The 13982-nt window shown below is 40.2% G+C and overlaps 1 protein-coding gene across 1 annotated transcript in view; it reads left to right on the top strand.

Annotated features, from left to right (window-relative positions):
• LRP8 (LDL receptor related protein 8) overlaps positions 1-13982 on the top strand; it is a 91683-nt gene that overhangs the window by 11746 nt on the left and 65955 nt on the right. Inside the window, exon 2 of the mRNA XM_026854482.1 lies at positions 4711-4833. Coding sequence (XP_026710283.1) covers positions 4711-4833 — 123 coding nt within the window. The remainder of the gene's footprint in view (positions 1-4710; positions 4834-13982) is intronic.

Genomic DNA, 13982 nt, shown 5'->3' on the forward strand with positions numbered 1-13982 from the left:
CCTGGTGGGAATGGGGAGAGAGCACAGTCTTACAGCTTCTTCGTGGGTTAATGCTCAAGGATGCTCTCATGAGTCTGTTTTTCTGCTGGATACACAACCCAGAGTTTGAACAAAACCCTTAATCTAAAAATCCTGTTTAGAGTCTGTTATTACTACATATGGATTCGTTCTCTAGGGGGAGGAAATCTTTGTTTTAACAGTCCTTTACAGGCAAGTTATAGTACAAAAATACACTTTTACATCACTGCTGCTGTTGAACAACTACAGCTTTGCTCATGGAACTGATGATGATGTGGGTGAAGTATATTCACTCTGCTTTTCAGCTGTGTTGACTTGGGGAAAATTAGGAGTAGCAAAAAATGAAGCTATTGTAGACTGGTGTATTGCTTAATATTACAGATGTATGAAGTAGGAATAAATAAGAGATGTGAATTGGAAATTGAATCATAGAGACCTGGTATCTTATATAGAGTACCTGTAAAGATGTTCCTGCTCCATAAAGTCTCTAGAACTGAAGCAAAATTTAAGTGAAGTTAAATGAAATGATTGAGAGCTTGTGATGGCGGTGGAGGGATGTTGGGTTGTATTAGAGAAGAAAGAATAAATCCTGGACCTTTCAGTTAGATTCAGATACCTGTTTGGCTTTAGGGTCAAGGATTTGACCTTTCAAGAGAGAGGTATTTTTGGAAGTTATAATTCACATTTAGATCATCCAGTACCTGCTCCTAGCCAGTACAAGATTTGTTCCTTTGAGTACATGTTTATTTCCTCCAGTCTAATTATACATATCCCCAGTGATTGCTTTTTTTTATGAATTCTCTCTATAAATGTTCATATTCTAAACTAGTCTCTCTGGGTTCTCTGCTTTTAATTTGCTGCAGGGATGAACCCTGAATCCTTACTTGCAATTCAGGATAAGAGATTGGAGTAATGGAAAGGAAAAGTATGTTTTGCCAAATAAGGGACCATGTTGGTTTGATGCAGTTTAGTTTAAAATTCAGTGTGTTGGGGTATTTTTCTGTCATGGCTGGATAAAGTTGAAACCTTCTTTTTCCCCTTTGCCTTTCTTTCTGGGAGAAGAGAAACAGGGATGACTTCCTTTGACCAAGCTGCCCAAGCCAGGGCTCATCCCTGTGGGAGCTGAGCCCCATGGTTGCAGAGGTGCCGACTTCCACCCTGGAGTTTTCCGACATATATGTCTAGCTGGAGATGAGAAAGGAAAAGCAGGTACCAAAGGCAAATTAAGTGAGAGTCAAAAGAAAGGCAGTCTCTTTGGTGTCACTCTGCATCCAAGCAGGGGAAAAGATGAAAGGCTCTGCATACGCTTCAGTAGCCTTCTCTTTTTTCTTGTTCCAGGTATCGGTTTGCCCCCTGAGGAGCAGAGGCGCAGGGATGCTGTGACTACTTACTCTTGTTTGTTTATGTTCATTTTGAAGAGACATGTGAGCGGAGCTGCCTGGGCTGCTTACGGCAAAGGAAATGGATCTCAGGGGAACAATTAATTTTTCTTGGCTATTTCTGAGCCAGGTGAAACCGTAAAATGAATTGTGTGTCCTCCCCATTGTCTAAAAGGGCGGTATTTGTTTATTCTACATTTTAATGCACCACTGACAATTTATGGTGTGAGCCTCGATGAATTTTTAATAGAGAATTGATAGGAGAAAGGTGTATAACATGGGAGATTAATAGAAAAGGTTATTGGACTTGAAAAAGGAAAAGGAAGAAAAAGACAGAGCTGATATTTTAATTAACTGCTCCCTGCCTGTGTTGTGATCCCAGAGACATGACGATTGAGTGCCAGAAGGTGAATCTGCTTGGAAATAAAGTGATTTCAGTCTTGTATTAGAGGTGAGAAATGAGACAGCGCTTCAGTATTCTTACAGTTTGAATAGTCTGGGTTGCTGTTTGCAGCACAAAGCAGAGTTTATTGGAATTAAGGCAGTCTGCAGAGCTGTGACCGATTGTGTTGGAGAGTAATAGTAGTAAAAAATAATAACAAAATATAGTATGTAAAATAATAAAAAGCAGAAACAGTAAAAAAAATGTAATGGAAGTAAATATAATAATCATAGAAAGGTTTGGGCTCCACCTCCCTTAATCTTGTTCTTTTAAGAGATTAGACACTTTAGATTCAAACAAAGGACTAAATGCATTTGTGTCCTGCTGATTTATCTGTCATGGGACTGTTGGACCTTTGGGTGGGCATGTGGACAGGGGTTACACTTTTCAGTTAGGCCACTGCTGATGCGTGGTTGTGCCCAGCTTCATTTTGCGAAGAGGAGCTGCGCTCAGGGAGCAAATTAACACCTTCCAAATGACACCCCAGGACTGTCGGTAAAGCTTTTCTCCCTCTTTTGTGAATCCTGGCAATCTTATTAATTGTGCTGCCGAAGAGCAGTGTCAGGGGAACAAAGCAATCAGTGCCACCATCTGCTGTGAGCAGGCTGGCCATGTTGAAGGGAATGCCTGTTACGCTCTTTTCTGTGGCTGACCCCCTCGCTCACACTTGCATCCACATGTCTCGGAAATAACAGCCATCAGGGTGTTAGACTGATGGAAAAAGGGGAGGTTTATTTTGAGGCGGAGAAGTAGTTGTGTTGCTGTTTAGATCTCTAGAGAATAAGTCACAGGACAGTTTTCCTATGGGAAACAAGAAATTAGGACATTGAGAGAGCTAGTATAAAACTAAATACATTTTAAAAAATAAGTTTCTTACGTCTCCAGTATTGAACTAGTCTCTGCTTTCTGGATGAAGATGTGATTGTTTCATTTGTAGATGGCATAACCTTCCCCTAAGAGCATATAGTAACATTTTACCCAGTCAGCTTCACAGTGAGCAGGAAAATACTTCTATTTGGTTATGCATGCATATCCCATTGGTATCTGGTCAGAGTTTCTGACCATTAAATACATCAGATAAGTCAAACTTGCATTAAATGCACCAGAAGTGATGCACAATAGCCAGTTTCACAAATTTTGGTTTTCTAAGTCTTTTCCCTCTGATAATGGACGTGCAGTGCCTTTGGTATGACTGGTCTCTTGTAAAATTCTTGGTCGATACGGGGTTGGATTTTTTCCTGTATAAGTTCATGATATCTGGTTCTGAATGACTGAAGAGAAAATAGTCTGTTTTTTTCCCTCCCTTCCAGAATCTGGCTCATTTAGCAACAGAAGGGGAGTAAATGTATGTTCTCTTTATGAAGCGCATTCTGAGAGATTGTACGGCTGCTTAGTGATGCTTTGCAGGGTTTTCCTGCTGGATGCCTGTTCAGGGAAGCTGCATGTTTTGTGTTCTAGAAAATGAGTAGTTGATCTCAGCCATGTAGACCTCCAGTACCTCACACAGTAACGCTCCCTGTTTCGTGTTTGGGCAGGTGACCGATGCTTAACGTAGCTCCCTCCCTGACAGCAGCTCATGTAAGGAAAAAAAAGAAGCAAGAATAAAATATCAAACCCTGGAGGCCTATTAGTTGTGTTGAATGCTTTGAAAACCTTTGCTGGAATAAATATCGATGTAGCAATGATGTGCTCACGTGACTTTTATTAGGGAATAGCTATCAAGCTCAGACCTGACCGTGCGTGCAGCTAAGCGGTGGAACAGATTACACAGGGGGGTTGCACTGTCTTCATCTTGGGGATTTGTAACACCAGACTGGATAAAACCTGGTCTGACCTCAGAGCTCACCTTGTCTTGAGCAGGAGGTTGGACTCGATGACCTCCTGAATTCTTTACTACTTGAATTTTCCTGTGATCCTATTAGGTTGTGAGCAGCTTTACAGAGGGAAGAAACAAGTATCTTCACCACTGCTTCCTCTGTAAATTGGTCACTAACAAAGGTACATGCCAGTTAGCCATAGAGTCTTGGTCTTCAAGGGTGGTAAAGCTGAGCCTGAGCCATCACTCGTGACTCTCATGGCATGGCTGTTCAGTCCAGTTCCTGTCAGAAAAGCCACTGAAGTCACCATTGCGGCAGCACTGAGTGACTGGTGGTCACATTGACACTGAGGCCATGGTCTGCAGGGGCCAGATATCTGTAGGTTACTTTCAGCTGCAGTGGAGAGATGGTGATTATCATTCCTGAGTATTACAGGACTGGTTGTGCTGCACCACTGGAACAGAGAAATAGACCAATTAATTGCTTGAGTTCATGTCTTGCAACTTTTTCAAGCCCTAGATTAATGCAAGCAAAGCAAAGAGCACAGAGTGGTTGACATTTAATGAAACGATTTTTAGTGTTTGGAGGAGTGCTTTATGATTATCTACTATGGTGACAGATTTACTAAAAAGCCATGAATAGATTGCATAGATAAAAACATTATTGCTCTAGATAACATTATTGCTCCAAAGGTGAGACTTGTTTGTCCTGCTTGTCTGTAAATCACGCAGCATGCTTTCAGTTCTATGTAGGCAGCAGCTTTTTGTAGTAAAAGCCTTAGAAAATTATTTTGAAGAACAACAACCATGATTTTTTGAATGTCTGGAAAAAGGCATAGAAGCGGGAATCCATGTTAAATAATAGAAGGGGTAAGAGCTCTAGCAAGAAGAATATACCCATCTTTGATGCCTGTTTGACTCTGTAGTGAAGAAGCAATGTTGAATGTGAAATGAATCCTCTCAAGATAGGGTATTGTCCTTAATGGGATTGCATGAAATGGAGGTCTTCCACACTGCTTATATTTATACTAGGTACTTTATTTTTTTTCTTGCAGCAAAGAAAACTTGTGCCGAGTCGGATTTCACTTGTGACAATGGCCACTGCATCCCAGCCAGGTGGAAATGTGATGGTGAAGAAGAGTGTCCTGATGGGTCAGATGAATCAGAAGCAGCCTGCAGTGAGTAGCACAGAAAAGTGATGTTTCTCAGACATGTTGTCTTATGAAAGCATAGAGAAATTGGAGGTGGTGTTCCCAACACATGCAGGTTGATCTGTCAACTTTTGTTTCTGTTAGAACAGAAATTAAAGACACAAAAGATTCAGGTCATTCAAATCAGATGGTTTACAAACATGACGGTTTTCCAGACTGAGAGACAGCACTATCTAGTGTGTATTTCTGTCTGTAACAGAATCAAAAACATGTCTGGCTCTGTTACAACCAAATAAACTGTAGAGTTCATGATCAGCAGTGGTGCATGAAGATTCACACTCACCTGGGATCAGGCCTTTTGGAAACTCGGATTTGCAGCAGTTTGCATGGTAGCATATTGGGATTTAATCGGCACTGCAGACAGCACTTGTGTCATTACAGAGGAACTTTGCAATGTCAGAGTACTGCTCCATTATTATTATTTTGCTTTTGAGAACAAATGAAGAAAAAGGTAGCAGATGGAAGATGAGCAATGTAAAATAACTAAAGCTGAGAGTAAGTATGACAGATGTTAACTGCAGGTAACATCTTTAAAAAACCCATCTATTCATTCAGTCAAAAAGACATGCTTGATTTTTGTGTAGTGCGTTTAATCTTTTTCTTTTGACTCTCTGAGGAGGTCCATTTGTGCTTCATTGTTCTAGAACTGTGAGGGGTTGTCTGATGTTGAGCTGAAGGGAATCCCAGGGTTATTTTAATGAAGACACTAATACATAGCCTTCTATTTGTGTGCTTCCTTATGTCTGCAGATTTGTTCTTGGACAGACTAAGAAACTAGTACAAGCCATTCTATTGAATTTCCAGTCACATACTTCACAAATATATTCCCATGAGTCAGAAGCAGTGTTAGAGGAAGTATTTTATTGGATTTCACCAGAATGGGACACATGGAGGGCTTCAAAATTAACCATACTTTTTATTTTTAAGCTTAGTAGCAGTCCTACTTTCTCCCTAATTAAGAAAGATGAATGCACTGCTCTTGCATAAAATGAATTGAATCACTTTTGCAGCCGTATACAGGCTACAGAAAAGAATTACTTCAGTAACTGCATTAACATATTTATGTATTGTATGTGTTGGTCTTTCACCCTGCCTCATCCTTAGTCAAAAACTATCTTATTAATGCTGCTTCCACTACCTGATTGCCTGGAGGGGTGCTGAATAACTAAGCAGCTCCATTCCCTGCAGTTGCTGTCTGTAAATCTCTTGTCAGAGGCCATAGCCTCAACCATGCAGTGCTAAGATCCCTGACAAATTCTCTTAATCATCTTCCATTCCTTTGCTAGCCCCTTCACCTTCCGTATTTCCCTCTCTTATGTTCATTCTCTGGGGAAATCAGCCTTAAAACTTAAATATCATAAAGGAGACGCGATGTGAGCTTCTGATTGTTACAGTATGGGACTGTCATCCTGAGAGGAAAGCAATTTGTTCAGTTTTGTGGGATAATATTTTAATTTTTTTTAATTCTCCCCCCTCCCCCTTGAAACTTTGCAAGTGACTGAAGTCTATATTTCTGTGTCAGTTCTTCTGTTCAGAAAAACAGATGGCCCTTGAAACATTTCCCTGCTGCTCATGGGAGTGGGCCAGTGTCACCTCAACACAGGGAGAAGTTTGTTCCCATTCTGTAGTATATGCCTAACAGATAAATAGGGAATTCCTAGTGAAAGTAGCAGTACCTGTATGGACAATTCTTCATTTATTTTTTTAAATACAAGGGCTTTGAAACCAGCTCGAAGTCTATGGCATATAACTATGCCATGTTTCATTTGTTTGTATCAAGCAGATTTGCTATGCTTTGTCTCAGCATAAAGATATTTAGATTTTGTTATGAGTTTTAGCCAAAATAGGTCAATTTGTGTGATGAATGCATGAACTTGTGTCTTGACGTTCACAGGAGACTCAATACAAGCCTATGTCTGACGTGGCTAGCTCTCAAAAGAAGCCAATGTTTCTGTCTGCACCAGTTTAAAAACTTCCCTTTGAGTCTTAAAAATGTCTGCAACTAGAATTTTAGTGCTTTTTTATAGGATTATTCAGATCTGAAGTTCACACTTAATCAGATGAAGATCAAGTAATTTTAATCTTATGACTGTTGATAGCTATAGGCTTTAATTTGCATGGTAAGGACATGCTCTCCAGATGTTTTGTATCCTTGTCAAAGTATGCGTCATCTCAAAGGCTGATCCAATCTGCTCTGTGAGGAAACAGAGCCAACCTGGTAATGCACAAGCACAGTGCTGGTTGTGGAGTTAATTCACATATATTTGCAGGTCTTCCTGCCATCACTGGTAAAGAAACAAGTGAGTTATGAACCTGATGGACTATTAAATTTAAGAAACTGGAGTGTTCAGGATTTTTTTTTTAATTTGTACCCCTCATGTAAAAGGCCTAGCTCTCTGTGCATGCAATTATTATTTAAGGGCAAAGAGGAGGCTGTAATGACAGACAGAAACTTTAGTGAGAGGCAAAATGTATAGTTGAACATTCCTGTATGGTCCCTTCAGTCCCATTTTATTTCTCCCTGATGAAGCCAAGACTGAGCTTCTCCCTGTGCTGAGAAATGACTGCAGGCCCCTATAACTGTCTCATTTTCTTGTTTAGAAATGCAGCACAGCCCTTTAGAGGAGCCTGCACTGCAGAGTTCCCCTAGGGAAGGGGCAACTTGGCACACGGAGATTTCTCACCTCTGGCAAGATCATACTGCTTTATAAAATCAATTGCGTTCAGACAGGCTGCATAATTGCCAGCACTTCTGCCAGGATCCAGGGTTATTCCTCAATTAATGCAACATTGGGACATTGTAGTCCATTCAAGCTAGGGGGGTTTCTTGCTTTAACAATGCTGACTGTTGCATTTTAGGAGTATTTCCAGCTTAAAATGTGATGAAGACAAGGCAGTTCCTCTCAGCATCTAGCCACCTGCTAAATGACTTTATTTTCTGAATGCTTCTGTTGTATGTTTTTTAATTACGTTTTGTGCTTTCTTATTGGTAGTTAGGGATATTGCATCCTAATCTCTAATGCTCGACTAAAGGTAACAGTTTTTGGTGTCTGTGTCTCTTTTTTTTTTTTTTTTAAGGTAACCCCACTGCAAAACCAAACGAGTACTTCACTTTTTTGGTTTCCGAGATCATTGAAGTTGCTCAGCTTTGTACCTAACAGTATCCTCTCTAGGGATGTTACCCATCCCCAGGTGTTCAGGACAGCATGACCTGGGTCCTGTCAGATAGGCAAGACAGCATCACAGCTGACCTGACTCCTGTTGGACCTGTGATATCTGGGGCCTTTTCTGCTATTCATGCAATTATTTTTTTTTTAACTACATTTTCTTCAAGCCACAGAATGTGGCTGGAAACAGTAGCTGTAAGGGTATCTCTTCAGTCCCACTGAATTCTCAGCTGATGAGATCTATAGCACTTACTCCTGTGATGGGTTTTGGTGTTAATTGAAGGTTGATTAATTTCTAACATGGGCTGATATTGGAGAAGATGGTTATCCAGGCTTTTATTTCTTAATTTTTCTTCTAATCAGATTCTTAACCTAAACATGCTCTCACATCTATAGGTTTGTCCAAGTGAATTATTCATGTAACATGTGAGTGTCACCACTAAACCTCAGTGTTATGCCATCTGTCAGTTTCTCAGTGCTATTATCTGGCTGCTGAATTTGTTTGTCTCAATTTATATTAAGGTTTCAAAGAAATGTGTCCCCTCTTTCTGTGAGCTGATCTATTCAGGATCATCTTGTGGGCTGGATCTGTTCTCTCTGAAGCCATCATCAGAAGTACTGTTAGTTTGGGCGGGAGGTGTGTTTTATTATGGTTTTTTTTATTTCTTTGTGGAAACAGAATGAGCCCCTACATCAAAAGAAGCAGCGTGAACTCAGAAACTAGTGCTATCCACAAGGAGCAGAAGGGACCAAATTCACTGTTCAAAAAGTTGTGTTGATTGAGGCTGGGGGAGGGATGAGAGTGAGGAGGAATTTTAATATTGAAGAGTAGAAAGTTATTTCGAGAAACATACTTAATAAATGAAAAGAAATTGGGTAGTGGGTGAGAGGGAACAAAAGAAACACTGTTTAACTGTGCTGCAGTGGTTCTCCTGGTGGGGAAGGGGAAGAGTTAGTCCTTGGGCATGCCAGCTTCCAGCCTCGTCTCCCTTGACAGAGCCTTTTTTTAGAGTCAGGAATTGCCTGAACTAGGCCTCTGTACAGGAAAGGTTGCCTGCTTGTACATAAAGCCAATGAACCACTTTGGCCTTGCAGGATACATGCTAAGAAATAGCAGGGGGAGAAGCAGGTTTGTCCTCCTGTTTTGACATCAGCCATTGCTCCCTGCCTGCCCTGAGGGAGAGCCTAGGGTAGGTGCAAAACTGCTGTTGCTGGAAGGTGCTCCCAAATGATAATGGATTTCATCTTCACTGTGCCAGCTTGTTAGTATGCAAGGAGCTCCCCATAAATCATTAAAAAGCATAGCAAAGTATCTGGAAGTAACAGGAGTAGAGTTAGTGCCTCTGTCAGCCCGATGCCTGAGACTCCCACGTACCTCACCAGCAGCTGTTTTGAGATACAGAAAATATTTTTGACCTCGGAGTAGTCTTGAATGCTGAGGATTTTACAGTTGTTTGCTGCAAGCTTATACAGCAGCATGCCTCTGCCAACTGCAGGAAGCCTTCTGTAGCCTACTCGTATTGTCCTGTTGGAGAGCCCACCATGGCCAGAGCCCTGGACTTATTTTTCGTTGCTCTCACTGAAAGCAACGCAGTGTGTCTTGGTGATCATCCTAGAGCTGTGATGTAGCCGCTGCTGATATACACAGGCTTTGCTTATGCATATGAAAAGATTCCTCACTATTTTTCTATCTAGTTTCTTGAAGCTGACAAGAGGGGGAAGGGAAGTAATTTTTCTTACTGAGCTAACAGAGACCTCCAGCAAAATGAATGTTACCTACCTAATGCTGTTCCAGTGCAGGTACTGAATCATTCTGCTTTTTTGCAGGAAGGAAATGTTAAAATTTCCCTCTGAAGTATTTTGATTATTTAACCAGTGATTTAAACAAAAGACCTCTAGAGAAAAATAAAAACAAATGCTAACAAACAGTAACAGCACTGATGGGAACACAAATTAAAGGGGTAGAGCAAGTGAAAATCTTAAGCTGGCAAACTCTTGCCTTAGGACATTGTATATATAATGAGATCGAGGAATGCAGGCAGCATAAACTCACCACTTATTTTCTTACTAGATATGTGACATTCTCCTAGTTAAGAGCAGAAATTATTATACAGAAAGGTACCATAGCATGTTACAATGAAGAAAGAGAAGTGGAAATATGAATTCATATTACATTAAATAGGTGAATGATTTAATAGGGCAGGTTTAATAAGCATCAGTCCTGGAAATAAATTTTTAAATGGAAATGGAATATAAAATCAAACCCTGAATGTTGGTTCAAAATACAGTACCAGTCCATGCAGTCCTTTATTTTGAAGTACATGTCACAAGTTGTTCAGGGAGATGTATCCAAACTTGACAGTTATATTTTTAATGGGTATTTTCCATGGTCCCAGGCACTTTGTGTGCTGCTGCTGTGTGTGCTGATCTCTCAGTGGTGATCAGTTCTGCCCTCATTTTCTATTAAGTTGCCCAGATGCAAAATTCTGTAACTGTTGGTAGTGTCGACAGTATTGCTAGCCCCCATATGCACAGTTCTTTCCTAGCTCTCCATTCACCTCAGAGGTGTCTAGTATTCTTCTTTGATACAGATCTCTTGCATGGCTGAGTTTGGTGACATTACTGTGCTGTTGTGGAAAGTGCTTTAATAAACTGTTCCCTGCCCTTGGAGAATTTATCCTGGAGAAGGGTGGACTGCCTTATTCAGGGCATCACATATGCTGGGCCATTGAACTTCAAGTAGCAAAACAAAAAACTAGGCCGAATCAGCCAGGCACATCCAGATACCAGGTTTTAGGACCTGGGGCAGTAAGAGTGGAGGGTGGTTTTTAATTTATTTTTCTCCCTCCCCAACATTAAGAGTGTTTCAATTTGTATATATATGAAAGATGGTGGGGGATTGTAAATTAAAGACCATTCTGTTAGGTTAATTTGTTACAGATCATTTAGGGAATTGAATAGGATGATATTAATGTCAGATTTACAGGTGTGCAATTTAACAACACTCCCACTACACTAACTGGCTATTGCTAGCATAAAATTCAGCTGCTTTGGTGGTCTTGTCACTGTCCCCCCATCACTGTCCCTGGTGGGCTGTTGGGAACACGGCTGAATTAACAGCAGCTGAGGTCTGTATCTGTAAAACGAATACAGGACAACGTACAGGATGTAGAAATGCTTCTAGAGCCACAGGGTCCTCCCAGGGACAAGGCATAAAAGAGGCAGTCTTATTTTTCAGACACCCAGACCAGTTTGTAGGGTAATGATGAAAGCTTTGATTTGTCAATGTGATCAAATTAATTGAGACAGAATAAAATGAAAACAGCCCATGATCATCTCTCCATGAAGTCATGGAATAATTTAAGATAGAAGGGACCTCTGGGAGTCATCTAGTCCAATCCCTGTTCAAAGTGGACCCCTGTTCTCAGTTTGACTACCCTTATTAATGAAAAAAAATCCCTATATCTTGCCAGACTTTGCTTTGTTGCAGCACATGTCTGTCACCTCCCATCCTGTCACTGTGTGCCTCCAAGAACAGTCTGGCTCCATCTTCCCTAGTCCCTCCCATTTTGTGGTTGAAGGCAGCAATAAAATCTTCCTTTAGCCATCTCTTCTGGTTGCCGAACAAATGCTGTTTCCTCAACCTCTCCTTGTATGTAGTCTCTCACTTCAGATTATTTTGTCAGATAATTGGAAATGACACAATTCTACAACTGGGATACAATTTTTGCATTGTTCACTCACCTTTGTCAAAGCTTTACCACATCTAAAATATAACTTTAAAATTAATTAATTTTATCTCTTTAGTATGCTACCTAGCTTCCAGGTCTACTTAGCAGAGGGTTACAGACTCTTGAAAACTCGTTTCTGTGGAATTGTTTAACGGTACACTAGAGGTGAACAAGACTTATTGAGGTCTGTTAGCAGACTAGTAGCTCCCTACAGATTGTGGCTTATAGTCCAGTGCAGATTTTTAAATCCTTTTTAGCCTAAGTGTATATAACTCTTCAAATTTTCACAAATGTACCTTTAATCTTGATTTAATCATCCTGTCTTGGCCAGTGTATACTGGTTTCCCAAGTTCCTCTGGTTCCTTAACCACTGCAACTGCTTTGAATGCCTCCAGGTGTGTCCTTACTGAGCAACCCCAAGCTGACCTCAGTATCCCAAAGGACACAAAACTGTATGACAGGGTAAGGAACCAAATCCAGTTTTTCTTGCATCCCGTTCCTTTTCTTGAAGCATGAAATTATCCTTTTTACATCAAAGGAAATTCAGTGAACTCAAAGCCTGGCTGTTTATCACTAAGAGTGGCATAACTTTATCTGTGTCTCATGGGCAGTGAATTACATCTCCTTTTTGATGATTATAAGCCTTTGGTGTTCTCAACATTTTACTTACCTAGAGATGTAAACGAATTTAGGGTATGTAATAATTGTGCTCCAATTCTACCAGTGCTGAAGAGTTTTAAGTAATACCTGTTCAAAATAAAGTGTGTTTTTTCCTTTAAGGGAAGGTGTTTAGAGCTTATATCTCAGAAGTGACCTTTTCAGAGGGCTGAGTCCTATGGGAAAATCAAAAGAAAATGCCTATTTGGTCTTTTCTGATGGTTTTATTGTTCTTTTCTTAAGCAACGTTACCTTGCCAGAAAATCACTTTTTCATGTAGCATTGCAGGCTTTGACATTTGCAGTATTCCCGTACCTCAGATCGACTTTTGAGCTTTCGTTAGTTGACTGCTACAAAGATTTAAACTCTGGCATTTAAATATTTTTCCTATTGGTCTAATGCGTTCATGCAGTTCATAAACAGGAATGGTCATAAAAGAGTTTGATGCTGCCTTTTTATGGCTATAATTAATCTTGCAGCTACTTCAATAGGAGAGAATAGCAGCAAAATGAAAGTTGAGCATGTGAAGCTCTTGTATGTGTAATTATTTAACAGGCCATAAATATTGAACTAGTAAAAACTTAAGAGGTTTTCAGAAATCTCAAGCAGCTTTTCATTGCCTAGTGCTTTTTTTTCTGTTCTCTTTCAGCTTGCTTTCTGAAATTCAGATTACCTGATTCTTATATTTTTGTTGGGGGGTAGGGGCAGGGATCATGGTTGATTTACTTACTGTGGCTGATATGAAAAGGAAATATTTTCTGGGAATCAAAGGCAAAGCATAATTTGAAAATTGAAATGTTTTGCTAACTGAAGCAGTATTGCACTGCAAGAGCAAGAAAACAAACACTTTCTCCTTTCTGAAATGGGTGAATTGTAGTTTTGAGGGAAATAAGTGAATATCAAATGACATTATTTTAACATTTTTCATGTTTAAATAGCTTCTGTGTTTCAGTATCATTGTATTGTATGTTGAAGCTCGTGATTCCTAGTTCCACCACCTTTTCCTTAATAGGTATTTTTCCTTTCTTTCTCCAGTTCTATAGTTGTAAGATTGTGTTTTCATTCAGGACAAACTCCCACTGAAATCATTTGCAGTTTTAACAAGGGTCTTGTGATACTCCATCCTGCTTCCTTGAGGATTAGGATCGTGATTAAGACTGATTTAATATGCAGTCTCTTCATCCTTTGGTAGATAATTTATGTAATTTAAACTTTGCACTGGAGATTTTTAATTCTCTGAAACACTTTCAGTCAAATTGTGCTCTGGGGTGAGGCATGGTCACTGATGGCACTGTCTGCACGTGTGAGGGTAGTGTGGATTTTCAACCTGTGCATTTGTGGGACACAGTGAGCTTCCATAGCTGCTGAGAGCCTTAGTCAGGGCTCTGCTTTAGCAATAGCTTCTAGCTTCCTAGGGACGCTGTATTCAGTGGCTATATTTGAAGTGACGGATTTCAGCTCACCTTTTTGGTCTTGTATTTTAACATACTAAAACACATTAAGAATCCTTTGCTTTGAAATACAAAGGACTCAGTTGAGTAGCTTTGTTAGGCTGCACATG

Source organism: Athene cunicularia, assembly GCF_003259725.1.
Source record: "Athene cunicularia isolate RWA chromosome 8 unlocalized genomic scaffold, athCun1 chr8_part1, whole genome shotgun sequence".
Taxonomy (NCBI): domain Eukaryota; kingdom Metazoa; phylum Chordata; class Aves; order Strigiformes; family Strigidae; genus Athene; species Athene cunicularia.